Source organism: Trachinotus anak, unplaced genomic scaffold, assembly GCF_046630095.1.
Source record: "Trachinotus anak isolate AG129_WGS33_773 ecotype Australia unplaced genomic scaffold, CSIRO_AGI_Tana_v1 ptg000012l, whole genome shotgun sequence".
In the NCBI taxonomy this organism is placed as follows: domain Eukaryota; kingdom Metazoa; phylum Chordata; class Actinopteri; order Carangiformes; family Carangidae; genus Trachinotus; species Trachinotus anak.
In genome coordinates this window covers 11,938,511-11,951,903 of record NW_027273863.1, presented here as the reverse complement: position 1 = coordinate 11,951,903, position 13,393 = coordinate 11,938,511, and the positions used below count along the sequence as shown (strand labels likewise).

The 13,393-nt window shown below is 40.7% G+C and overlaps 1 protein-coding gene across 1 annotated transcript in view; it reads right to left on the bottom strand.

Moving 5' to 3' along the window:
- Positions 1–667: 667 nt before the first annotated feature.
- LOC139629495 (neurocan core protein-like) overlaps positions 668–13,393 on the bottom strand; it is a 45,994-nt gene continuing 33,268 nt past the window's right edge. The window contains exons 13-20 of the mRNA XM_071492141.1: positions 12,470–12,586; positions 8,271–8,384; positions 6,193–6,244; positions 5,868–5,974; positions 5,457–5,539; positions 4,996–5,140; positions 3,680–3,862; positions 668–1,926 (exon numbers count right to left, since the gene is read on the bottom strand). Coding sequence (XP_071348242.1) covers positions 1,811–1,926; positions 3,680–3,862; positions 4,996–5,140; positions 5,457–5,539; positions 5,868–5,974; positions 6,193–6,244; positions 8,271–8,384; positions 12,470–12,586 — 917 coding nt within the window. The 3' untranslated portion in view covers positions 668–1,810. The remainder of the gene's footprint in view (positions 1,927–3,679; positions 3,863–4,995; positions 5,141–5,456; positions 5,540–5,867; positions 5,975–6,192; positions 6,245–8,270; positions 8,385–12,469; positions 12,587–13,393) is intronic.

The window sequence follows — 13,393 nt, the reverse complement described above, 5'->3', positions numbered from 1 at the left end:
TATATAAAAGCCAAGATTTTGAACTGACAGTTGCACTAGATGAAAAGTCAGGTCACCAATGTTATTTTCAGTTCATACTGTGGGGAAATTTCATGGCAGTTCAACCAAGAGTCGCCAGATGTTTCGGGTAGAGCCACAAAAGTCAACCTTGTGGCTGTGATAGGAGGAAAGCCAGGGGCACCATGAATGTCTGTACAAAAAATGGTTAATAGACTGCTTATGTAATGCTTCTCTAGTCTTATCGACCACTCAAAGCGCTGTACAATGTAGGCCACATTCACCCATTCACACACACACTCATACACGGATGGAACAGCCATCAGAGGCATTTTGGGGTTTAATATCTTTCCCAAGGACACTTCAACGCACAGACCAGGGATCAAACCACCAACCCTCTGGTTAGTAGACAATCTGCTCTACTGCCTGAGCCACAGCCAGTCAATCCAGTTGGTAGATATAAAAGTGTTTCACTTGATAAGGGAAAATTTTGACTTGCTGGCAAGGGAACCATCAGGGGATAATCTAATTCATCGGGTTTCATCCTCTGGGGACCATGAGAGTCTGTGCAAAATTTCATGGCTGATCCATCCAATAGTTGTTGAGATGTTTAAGATATAAATAAGTTAGTTTTCCTTTTGCTTGAATGAGGAATACTCAGGAATGTTGCTCATTTTTTTCCCACTTTATTAAGAATGAAATACAACAGCAGGACAAAAAGTCATAAGAACACCAAAAAAGTGGATGACCGATCAAATATCAAAGGGACCAAAGACAAAAAAATTGTGACATTCTACCCATCATGTAAATATAGCCGTGCAAAGATTCAAAGTATTTAGCGATTCAAATACAATCAAGTGGTTATCTCACGAAAGTATTGTATAATCCCATTCTAACTAACTATGTCAATGGGATATATTCATTAGGTGAGAGTGCTTATGGGAAAAAGGGAGTCTATTTGATTGGGCAAGGTCCAGCTATTGATCAAGGATCAGCCAATAACAAACACCACAATACTTACAATACAGAGATTAGAGGCAATCATGATTAATTTTGTTACTGATTGTTGGACTTATATACTGGTATAGAAAAAACAATGTTACTTTCGGCTCTCTGAAGTATAAGTAAAAAAAAGAAAGCATATTCACTAGCAAATGATTCATAATAAATAGTAACATTACACAAAAACATGGCAAATATCAGGAAAAAAAGCATGTCAGTACATTAAGACAGACCAGCTATTCAGGTACTCTATGGAAAAAAGTAACAGCTACAGTACACATACAAAAAGCTCAGGGTTATCAAGGACTGAATGCTATCTTGCATCATTACATCTGTGCTTTGTAAACAGAATACTAGGATGAGAGTCATTTTTCATGTACAACAAGCAAACTTACAAAAAAAAAAAGTGACTCAGCACTTCTCTAAGTCTCTCTCTTACATGCATACGCTCACACATGCTCACACACTGCTGTAAAGTCTAGAGGGCTTTAGTTCATAGACAGGTGAAGGTTTTACTGTACTGAGACGTGAGGGATGGACAATGTTAACAAGAGTTAGTGTTAGAGTTAGTGTTCGCATGGACCTCTGGTTAAAGGAAGTGGGGTGGAAACAAAAAGAGGCATCAAAACACCCAAACTCAGTGACAGGATTAAGGAGATAAACTTTAAGTTAGAGTAAGAAAACCTTATTTTGTCAGCTAAACAGAGAGCATGGTCGGAAGCAGGAAAGGAAATGAGAGTGATGTGAACTACTGTCTTTCTTTATGGGCCATGGTTAGCACCTAGGCATTGCAGACGTTGTGTTATTTGGTTCAGTAGTAGCTGTGTGCGTCCTCTCTGGCCTTGTGTCCCTCTCCGTGTCTCCTGTGGCTGCGGCGCTCGTGGTGCTGATTGTGGTGGTGGCGTCTGTATCGGTGTGATCGTCGGGCTAAAAATAGAAGGAGGCAAATATGTTTATCTTGTTTTATGTTGTTTAATGCTGTAGTAGTGTAGATAAACAACACAACTCAGATTTTGTAAGATTACTGTACCTCACACTTGTTGTACCCAGTGAATTAAATCCCCTGCTCACCATTTAAAAAAAAAAAAATCTATATTTTTATATCTTACTCTTGCTCTTCTCATTGAATTCCATAGTCTTTAATTTGAGTGTTTCTACTTTTTTTCATATTTTAAGGGACCTTATATATGCATTATGTAAGCTTTAGCTGGCATGATGGTGCAGTGATTAGCACTGTTGCTTTACATCAAGAACACTCTGGGTGTGTGATTCGCATCTTCTGCATGGGTTTTCTCGAGGTGCCATGGTTTCCTCCCACAGTCCAAAGACATGCAGACTCTGAACTGCTTGTGAATGTGAGCATGAATGGTTGTTTGTCAGCCCTGTGATGGAATGGCAACATGTCCAGGTTGTATCCTGCCTCTTGCCCAATGTCATAAGGAGAAGTGATATAGCTAATGATTGATAGATGGGCAGATATTACTTTTTTTAACATAAACACATAGCTAAAAACACGTATCTAAAAACATTTATGTTCTATTAGTTTTCCTAAAGTATTGTCCAATATATTTAGTGACAAACTATGACACTGTTTTAATTATCTCAGACATATCTTAATATTATTGTAGTTTCAGCAGTTTATTGTTACTAACCAGCCGACATACACGCACTACTGGATTCAGACCTGGTGACCGAGGGGTCACTGAAGAACAATGAACTTGTCATGTTCATGAAACCAGTTTGAGACAACTTTGTGACATGGTGTCTGCTGTAAGTAGCCATTAGAAGATTGTGGCCATAAAGGGGAACACATGGTCAGCAACAATACTCGGTAAGGCAGTGGCATTCAAACAAAGGTTAATTGGATATTAAGTGATCCAAAGTGTGCCAAGAAAACGTTCTCATCACCGACACACCAGCACAGCAGTCTGGACTGTTGACACCAGGCAGGTTGGATCTATGGATTCATGCTATTTATGCCAAATTCTGACCCTACCATCTGTGTGCCTCAGATTTATCAGACCAGGATATGTTTTTCAGCTGTCTGGCTGTTGAGCCTGTGTCCACTGCAGCCTCAGATTTCTGTTCTTGGCTGACATGAGTAGAACCAGACAAGGTTTTCTGCTGTTGTAGTCTGTCCACCTCAAGGTTTCGACATGTTGTTCATTCTGATATGTTTCTCTGCTCACCACAGTTGTAAAGAGTGGTTATCTGAGTTACCATAACCTTTTTTTCAGCACCAAGAGGTCTGGTCATTCTCCTCTGACCTCACTTATCAACAAGACGTTTCCATTTGCAGAACTGCCGCTCACTTGATGTTTCTTTTTTTTTCACTCCTTTCTAAGTAAAAGCTCCAGAGACTGTTGAATGTGAAAATCCCAGGAGATCAGCACTTTCATAAATCTTCAAACCAGCTCATCTGGCACCAACAATCATGCCACTGTCAAAGTCACTGAGTCACTTTTGGCTATTTTAATGCCTTTATTAGTGAGTGACAGTAGAAAGATTGCATTGCAGTTCTTGGTTCGTGTCCTAAACTCTGGGTACATAGGCTGGGTACATTTGCACTCTTTAAGATGACTATATTTGCCAAGGAAAGCCAATCAAAAACAAAGGATTAGACGATTAGAGTGTAACAAGAAATATAAAGCTTCATACTTCCTGCTTCCTGAATACTCACACTTTGTACAGATGATCCTGGGTCTCTCCCAGCTCCCATCAGCCCGGCAGCGAGCAGTGGGGATGTGACGCTGGTAGAAGCCTTCAGAGCATTGGTAACGAACCACCGAATGGATGTCATAGTGTGACCTCCGGCGACCTATCAAATGGGCATTCTCCACTGTGGGTGGGGTCCCACACAGCACTGCCAAAAGTAATTGAATTAAAACCATGTTAATCACACAGATAAAGTTAGTAAATGTTCAGCATGTTCTTCACATCAGTCATATGTGGTGCCAAAAGTCCACAACTTCATGTATGGCAATAGTCTCTTCCACTGTTAGGTAAAAATGTACAAATGTACAAACATGAGGGCACAATCCATGTCTGTAGGTACAAAAAAATATTTTAAATATCAATCAATTTCGAAGGCACAATAATAGAGGTGTGTTTTGCCTGTAGATGGCAGCATCGCTGCTGTATCTGATAGCTGAGCTGAGCTGTGGAGAGGCCAGAGGGGGGTAATAGGTTTTTCTGCAGTAGACAGGGAAAACAGCCAAACCACATACCCATGAGACCACAGCCCGACAAACAAACACTCAAACTACTTAATCTTTTTTTCCCCTGTCCTCCTCCATCTGTCTCCCCCTTCTCTTCTAACTCCTCCTGACCGTCCTCTATGTCTTCAGCTGCTCCCAGTGTTTCGCTCTCTTTGCATCCTACACGATCTTACTGCATTCGCATTCAGGCCGGCTGAGTTCTGGCTCACTGAGGGAAGGAGCAATAGGAAAACCTGGCAAAATGGCTCGGAGGAATTTCAGATCATATTTGTGAACAAGGTAATAATTGGCAATAGCCGCAACTACAGTTCTGCTGCGTGGACAAAATGTAAGTGAGCCCAGGGGATATTGCTTTCAAAAATCAATACAGGTTTGAGACTGAATCACAACCTTCACTTAAGTTTGTCGTTCATTTTCTGAGCATCTGCTGCTGTGACCTTTGATGGAGAGAAAGTGTCTGAGATACTCCCGACGCCTTGTGATGAAGAAATCTTTCCTGCACAAGAACTGATGATGAGCACTGATGAATAATATGCAGCCAGCTGGTCAACACACCAGCAACCAAGTTGTATGAAGACAGCAGAAATCTCTCTGCATGAAATGATTATTAAGCTCTGAGTCATGCTGGACCACAATTTGTCCAACAGGGAATGACAGAAGGTTGTTGTTTGTTTGCACATTTTTAATTGTACTAAGGGAATAGTTAGTCTGTTATTGAATACTATCTGTTACTAGTACTAACTGTTTGGTTGCATTCAGTCTGGCCGTGTTGTGGTACCTGTGCCTTTCTTGCAGATGTAGGGCAGGTTGTAGTTGCAGGGCACGTCGTTCCATTTGCCATCCTCATGGGCAATGGTCACAACGCAGTCCTCGCCACCTGCAAAGAAGTTGTCCGGCTGGCTCTCCCTCCAGTTCTCATATACCTGCATAACAGCAAACAGCACGATTCAGCTGCACTTGCTTTCATTTGTTGTACTGTCACTCTAGTATATTTTGGATAAATGCAATTTGTAAGATCACAAATGAGATGCAGATAAACTGGGGACATGAAACATATTTTCTCAGTTTCTTATTATGAGCAATAGGGTCCTTTATGAAGGCAAAATTTTCTGCCAAAGTTAAAAGAGTTTTGGCTATTTCATGAGAGATTTCTGTATTGGTGTTTTTATCTCAGCTATTCTAACTGCTGTCTGTCAAATCAGATAAAACCACACCCACACGGTCCTGATGATCACTAACCAGATCATTTCCATCAGTCCACTGAAAGTCCTCCTCCACTGTGCGGTCATTCAGTCCGATCCAGGCGTTGTCATGACCCAGACCTGGAAATATCACCAGTAAAAAATGATTCTTTGACCAAATTACACTGTAAAAACTTGACACCCACACACACTGGTATACAGTATATCACAGTGTTTCACACTATCAGTCTCTGTCCTTCTCGTCTAATCCATCACCTATGTTCATTTGCACTCTCCCTGCAGATAAGTCACATTAATTTAGTTTCTTTATCCTGTGTTTCATATTTTTTGTTTCTGAATGTACAGGTCTCATGTTGAATTTAATTAATGTCTTTGTTTTATTTCTTTCCTTTTTTGTGTGTCACATATAAATTATGACCAAACCACACCAACAGAAACACACACATACCATTGATAAACTCCTGCTCGGTAGCAGAGATGACGCTGCTGAGGTGAGCACTGTGCTCTCTGCAGTCTTTCTCTGCATCCTCCCAGGTGTGTCTGTGGGAGAAGTACCTGTGGAACAATGCAGTGAAAGTGGATATGAAAATATATCTTTCATGCATTACAGAGCAAGACAAGTTTAATTGGTATAGACCGCTGCGATAAGTGTGTCACAGAAAACTCAAGGGTATAAAGAAGTAATGCAGATAGATGAGGCACCTGTGGTTGCAGGAAAATAGATAGTGATTCTATCTATTTTCCGACTACTGCTAGTTTTTCATCATTCCTACCTGTAGCAGTGGCCGTGGAACTTCCTCCAACCATGCTCACACCCTTCTATGTCTGTGAAGATGAAGAGAAAGGGGGAGCAGAAGTGGCAGAAGCGAAAATTATTCCTTAAAGGCACGAATAAAGTGTAGTTAAATGCAGGAACAAAATAGTCTGTCTAGGATGAGAGGAGAGAGGAAGCAGAGAGCGTTCGATCTCATTTGGCAAATAAAGACTAAAATATATGGATTTGGCATCTTGAGAGGCTAAATACATGAAGTGTAATTATACAGGCTCGTTTTCAATTCACCGCACATGTGGCCCCCTCTCTGCACTATTAGTATTCATTAATAACACCAAGGTCTGTGGATTCATTTATAACTGCAAAGGTTAGATATTCATTAATCCTCATTACAAGTAGTGCAGTACACACACACACACACACACACACACACATTTAGGGAGGACAGATCTGGAGCTGGAGGTGGCTAAAGACAGTGGGGTGATGAATCAGTGAGAGTGTGGTATGGGGGGTGATTAGTGTCACATACCACACAGACATACATGTGAATCTTTCCTCTGTGTTTAGTGTCCACACTGCATCTGCTCATGAGACCAGGCTGCCTCCTTTTTCTTGTATCATGGACTGCCAACTTAGTGCTTGTGGGCTGAATGCTGCCGTGCTGCACGCCTCTTTGATTACCTAACATGGATCCTGATTTGTCTATTCTGATATTTAAGTGCCTGCATCAAACTGTTTTATACTCAGCCGGTTCATTGCTAGCTTAGTTTGGTTTATATATTTAGCAACAGGGCTTCACATCCGCCTGCTTATTTTCTGCGGCTTGTTTCTCTGCCTCCCCAACCCTGGTTCTCACTGTCATTTACTTACTTATTTTTTGGAAACAGCTTGCCTGGCTCTGTCCAAAGGTACCTAAATCTGCCAACCAGCATGTCTAAAGCTCAGCTATTAACACATTGTATCTTGGCAACTCTCGGCAAGAAAACAAATAAGCATATTTTCCAAAATGTCAAACTATCGCTTCAAAATTATCTTAAAAAATCTTCTTTTTTTTTCATTGGCTTTGTCTTGATTTTATACATTTTATTTTGGGAGTTGTCCATTTAATTCAGATTGTTTTTATATATTGACTTATCTTTTGTCACCCTCTTTCGAAAAGCTCCTGTTTTGAAAAGCCATAAATAATTTCTGCTGGCTTGCTCATTTAGATCCATATTAGTTTATGCCTTGGTAAGAACTGCTCTTCCTGGGGTCTTTGATGATTAGCAGCACTATGAACCAATGTTTTGAGAGCGGGTCCCTGTTTTTGATGATGTTCATTCACACATGTGAGCACACAATCCTGCTGCCAGTTTCACACAATCCTGCTGATCGACAGGCGGTGACAGTAACATGCAAAAAAAGCCACAGCAACAAAAGCATGGAAGAAGCAAGCCAACAAACATAGATGTAAACAATGCATTAGTCAAAATGGCCACAAATGTTTTATGGGAAAGGAAATGCAATCAAGAAGCTTGCATGACCTCAGGGATACACACAGTGTGTTTTTGGAAGAAGCACCGAAAGTATACATAATTTTGTTTGTTTACAAGAAAACCCCATAGGGCACCTTTGATCTACAAACAAAAAAGAGTTACAGCAATAATCATGGACCATAAAAACAGAATTACAATCACAGCAAACACAATACAATTGTGTTTTTGATAAGTACTACCTTCCACATAATTGACCAAAAATATGCAAATAGGAACTGGTGCTTGGAAAACAGTGTGCATATTTTTGTGCACGCAGGAGATTGAGTCAGTATCCCTCGCCCTGCAGCGCTATGACACACAGATACACTGTCTGATAGCTGCAGAGAGACGCAGCCTTGTGATACTGTATTATGACATATAGCGCTGCACATTGATCAGGATTATTTCCACCATTTACTGCTGGTGTTCACCACTGTGATTGCACATTCAACAACTTACTGAATTTGCTGGCACTACACAGTCCAATAATGTAATGATAATCCCCCTCACGCAGCTCGGAGTTGTGTGTTCTTAATCCAAGTGTGTGCAGTATTCTCCCTCTCACCTTTCTCACATGTGTCTCCTCCGTAGCTGGGCAGGCAAAGGCAGAGGAATGAATCAATCTTGTCAATGCAAGTGCCTCCATTTTCACATGGCTCGGACTGGCAGTCATCAACATCTGTTAGGAGGAAAGAAGCAATGAGAACAGATGGGCTGCAGATTACATTAGGGTTCAAACCAAAGAGATGTTCATGAAGAGGAATAAAAAAACTGTGTGGGCGTTCAAGTAGGAAAAAAACAAGAGTTGGTCATCACTCCTGGTTTTAACAGTGTAACGTGTCCGTGTTGGTATGTACAGTGTCATAATTCAATCAGGGAGTGAGCAGAATACAGTCTAATGCCCTTTACATTATTTATTTGTCTTCATTCGCTCACAGAGGAAGACACTCTAAAAGCCTCTCAAGTGTTACTACATCCTTCTTTATGCGTTTACAGATCTTTGACTTGATGTATGTCTAATCTCTTATTTTGTCTCTTGTTCATTGTCTCCTTGTACAAAACATGGCACGAGGGAGAAACAGCAGTCTGCATTGCTTTTCCTTTAAAGCTGTTAAAGCGTAGACATAAATTTAGTGGATGAGTGAGCTGAACTTGGTCTGGACTCGGGCCCCCATTTTGGCAGACTTCCACACTGCTGAAGAGGCCTTAAGCAACAGCAGATACGCTACCAGCTCAAGGGCTGCTGCTCTGCAGCTGACTGTGCTCTCCAACCTCTCTGTGGCAGGCTAGAGGAACATTTCTCTACAGGGATCAATAAAGCATCGCTTTATCATTGTAAATGGAGGGCATGTAATCTTCTTTCAACACTGTGGGGTTTTTTGGAGCCAGAATAACAACCCAGGACTGCAGAAATCTATTAAAACTCACAGCAAGAGTGCAGAAAGAGAGCTACTTAAAAGTTAAAACTTACTTCAGCGTATTTCCTCAGATCTTTGTTACTTAGTTTCAAGCAGAAAGCTGAACACTGAAAAAGGTTAGTGGCTGTGAGGAGCTATTGTAAATGTGTCAGACCGATCAAGCTAGAATGACCTTTAACCTCACACAAGATGTTCATATTTCAGACTCTGCTCACCAGACACAGTGATGAGCTACATAAGGATTCACTTTTAGTCTAGACTATATGATGGTTTGTCAATAAAATATGGTAGTTGGCACTAAGGACGATTGTTTTTCAATCTTTTTAAAAATATAATCTTCTCAGCTTTAACTTTGTTAAAATGTGTTTTCTGCGGCATCAAATAGTTTTTGGTTTGATCTAACTTTAATCTGACAACAGAGGCTGTTTATCTGTTTATAAAGAAGTGGCTCTTTTATGACAGAGGGAGGAAAATGGGGCTGTTATTTTTGAAGAAAGACATTGTGACTGAAAGCAGGGATTTGTACTGATCTGTTTTCTTGTAACAAGCTCAAAGTTGTGATCAATCACACTACATGTTTGTCTGTGAGATCAAATAGCAGTTTAGTAGCCTGAGAGTTTTTCAAAAGCCACTTTTTTTGGAAAAAATAGTCTTCTTTGACATCTTGGTTCAGTCGTTTAAATCATTTATAACCACTATGTGAGAGGAATAACACTGTGGCAGAAAACACATTATAGGATTAGATCCATTTCAAAGTTACTAAACTGTGCTCAAATTGTACAAAAAGTCTTATAATATCAATCAAGGATTAATCATTTTAATAATAATTGTACCAAGCTCAGACCGTCATTTATTAGAGATTAAATCAAACAGTGGGTGCAACTCAGCCAGATAATCTCCAAATAATTAAGGCAAGAGAAAATTAAACTGAAAAACACACATTAGTGTGTTTAGTCACAGGGCAGAGGCTGGATTTCCTACAAAGTGATGAAGAAGTCTTTTACATTTACGTTATTTTGTTTTATCAGCACTGGAGGAACAGGAACATGTAGTGACTCAGACCTCATATTCTTTATAAAATAAAACGGTTGGAATAAAAACCAACATATAAAGTAAAAAGAAAGTCTCATATAAATATGATATACTTGCCCCTCCCCCACCCAATCAATGACCTTGAATGACCTCGAGATGTGCTAGTTCACAGTTAAACACCAACTCTTCCTCTCCATTAAAATCAGTCCAGCTCTTTGTTGTTCCCCTCGTCCCTCTCATCCATTATGCAGTGGGGAAGCTGCTCCTCAGAGAGATAATACTGCAAATTCTGCAAATCCATAACAAAGCCTTCCAGCATACCCACGCATCAGCTGCTGGCTGTCAGTTTGATTGTCTCTCTGTCCATCCCTCCGTCTTTCTATGACACCGAACAACAGACAAAACTCACTAAATATTAAGGTGTTCACAGGCCAAATCATGGATCATTTATTCATGAAGTGATCATTTCCTCGAGGAATGGCAGCCTAATGAGCTGAACATGTGTTAAGGAATAAATTAGGATCCTTAAGGCAGACATATACCTCTGAGTCAGAGTGTCACAGAACCCCTGCAAAGGTAGTTCTACCTGCTGCGGGACAAAGGGGATTACAGCAAAGCTCACAAGCCTCTCTTCTGAGATATAACTATATTTGGGAACCAGTTTAATTCAAGAAGTGAGCCATAACGGTGGCTGTACAGAATCTTCTACCTCAATATTCATTTTATATATATATAGAATCATGATTTCGTACAATTTTGCAGACTTGATTGAGGAGCCTTTATAGATGTAGTTGGCTACTCCAGTGAATAAAATTAATAATTACCTGAAAAAAACTATGGGTGCATCACATTGACGCAGAAATCTTGTAAATCCAATATAATGTTGTTCTTATCAGTGATTTCCAATATTGCCAGCAATGGTCTGATACAACCAGAGATATTTTCAAAAAAAGCTATGTCTTTATACAATATGAAAAAAAACAGGGACTTTTAAGACTTTTTGAGACATTTTAACACCTGTTTCAAGCTCATAGCAAAGTATGAAAGATATCAATAAAATGATGATGAGGCATCCAGCATCCACAGTTTATCTTAATCTTTTTCAGCTGTGAGCCGCCCCTCCATTTCCTTTGTGCATTGCATTTTGGGAGAATAGTGCCCCTCAACAGCACACTCAGAAATGGACAATATTTTGTATGCACGCTGTTTGCTTTGAGAACATTTAATTTTGTCAGCTTTCCTCATTCCTCAAACCTGCTCAGAATCAGTGTTCAGCAGGGATCTGGGACACAGTGATGACGTCTGGAGCTTTGTGAGCTGAGATATTGAGTTTTAGCTGCGTAGCTGACTGTGGGTGTATATGTTAACCTTGAAGAAAAAAGAATCACATCTGGCCTCCTGATACCACTGCACCATTAATACATCAACACCTCAACAAGTACAATTCAGTCCTGATCTTGTCATTGCCAAAGATGACAGGGAGTGAGAGAGGAAATTAGATGTAAACAAAGAAGCTTTGATCAGGAAGATTTTGAATCTAGATACTGTCAGTTCTTTTTGTCGTACACTTCATGTCACTGTCCGCTGCTTTTGTGTGACCCTGACCTTGTCCTTCCTGTAAAAAAGTGTGTCAAACTATGTCAAACCTCTGAAGGTATAATTAAAAATAGCAGTGATCCCCACCTTTTAGCCATCTCTATACCTCCACCAAAACATTCACTCTGCTCTTTGTTTCTAACTTTCATAAAATCCTATGAATGGATTGCCATGAAATCCAGGCTGCTGATTAGTTGTTGGTGCTGATTTGAATCTGCGATTTCTGCCATTAAATTATTATTATATATATTTTTAGCCACGATGAAACTAAATGAGGTCTTGACTCGATTCCAACACCTTTAGGCATTTATGCTTGAGACAAGAATTTAAACCAGCTTCAAGTGATTGTAATAATGTTTTTGGGTGTAACAACAAGTTAGAGAATTGTTGAGTGCTAGCAGAGTGTCACAGAAGTCGATCCACTTGTACATGAAATCAGCATGTTGGCTAGATGGCACTGAAAAGAAAACTTTGCCAGTGAAAGCTACCATAGCTACGACCTTGAGGGACCATCACCATCACCATACTCTGACAGTCTGAACCTAACCTTTGACCCTAGTAGCTAGTCAACCTCCTCTCTCACTGTGACAGATGGCTCGGCCTTTGACCTGCCAATAGGACGTTCAAGAGCCTTACGTCAATATGTACAGACTGATGCAGAGCTGGCTTCATTATGCTGGTGTGTGTGCATGTGTGTGTGTGTGTGTGTATAACTCACCAATCTCACAGTTCTCCCCAGTGTATCCTTGTGGGCAGTAGCAGCTGTAGCCCGTTCCCTGAGGAAGGCACTTTCCTCCATGCAGACACGGGTTTGTCACGCAGGGCTCCACCTCGACTAAAAGAGACAGACGGACGAGGGGTGAAGGGGGAGTTCAGGGATTGAAAATAAGGGAGTTAATTAGTGATAATGTAAAGAAGAATGTTTTTTTTTCTTTTTGTAAATGTGATTTATTTTGACAAAGATACAACAAGTGCATCTAAGCTCTACACACTGAGTAAAGCTTAAAATATTTCTTTCCATGGTGATCCTTGAAAGTTGGATGGCTTAAGCACAATTTCCCTCAGCACTGCTTGGATTCTGGATAAAAATAAAATCAATGTATGACTCAAAAAAACACATGCCATCCTAATTTTCCATCACTGCACTTCGGCTGAAACCAGTGGTTACAACACACGCATATCCATTTCACACTCCGTCTCTTTTCAAAGGGATCAGAAGCCACAGAGCCTCAACCTCGCCATCCACTCACAGCCACAGTTGTCATGGTTACCATATGGAAAGCAAGCCTTGGCTCACTCCACTGAGCGTAGTGGGCAGCGTGAGAACTTCAGACATTAGCCATCCTCAACAGAAATGAGCAGACCTCCCGCTGAGCGCCTTGGCCTCGCTATTCACCCCCAAAATGTGTGCGTGTGTGTGGTCTCCCTCCACAATTACACATTTCCATATCAATTGATACACCACCACGTGTTTCTCCCCTGAGCCGCTCATTATAGCAACTTAAGGTCTTTGAAAACCACCACTCGTTCATCCTGGGCGCAAAAGCTCGGCTATGGGAGTCTTTGTTCTGCCAGATCTCTCTCTCTGACACTGAAGACTGCTTAGGAGGAGGTGGTATGTGAGGTTGACATTGTGTGTGTG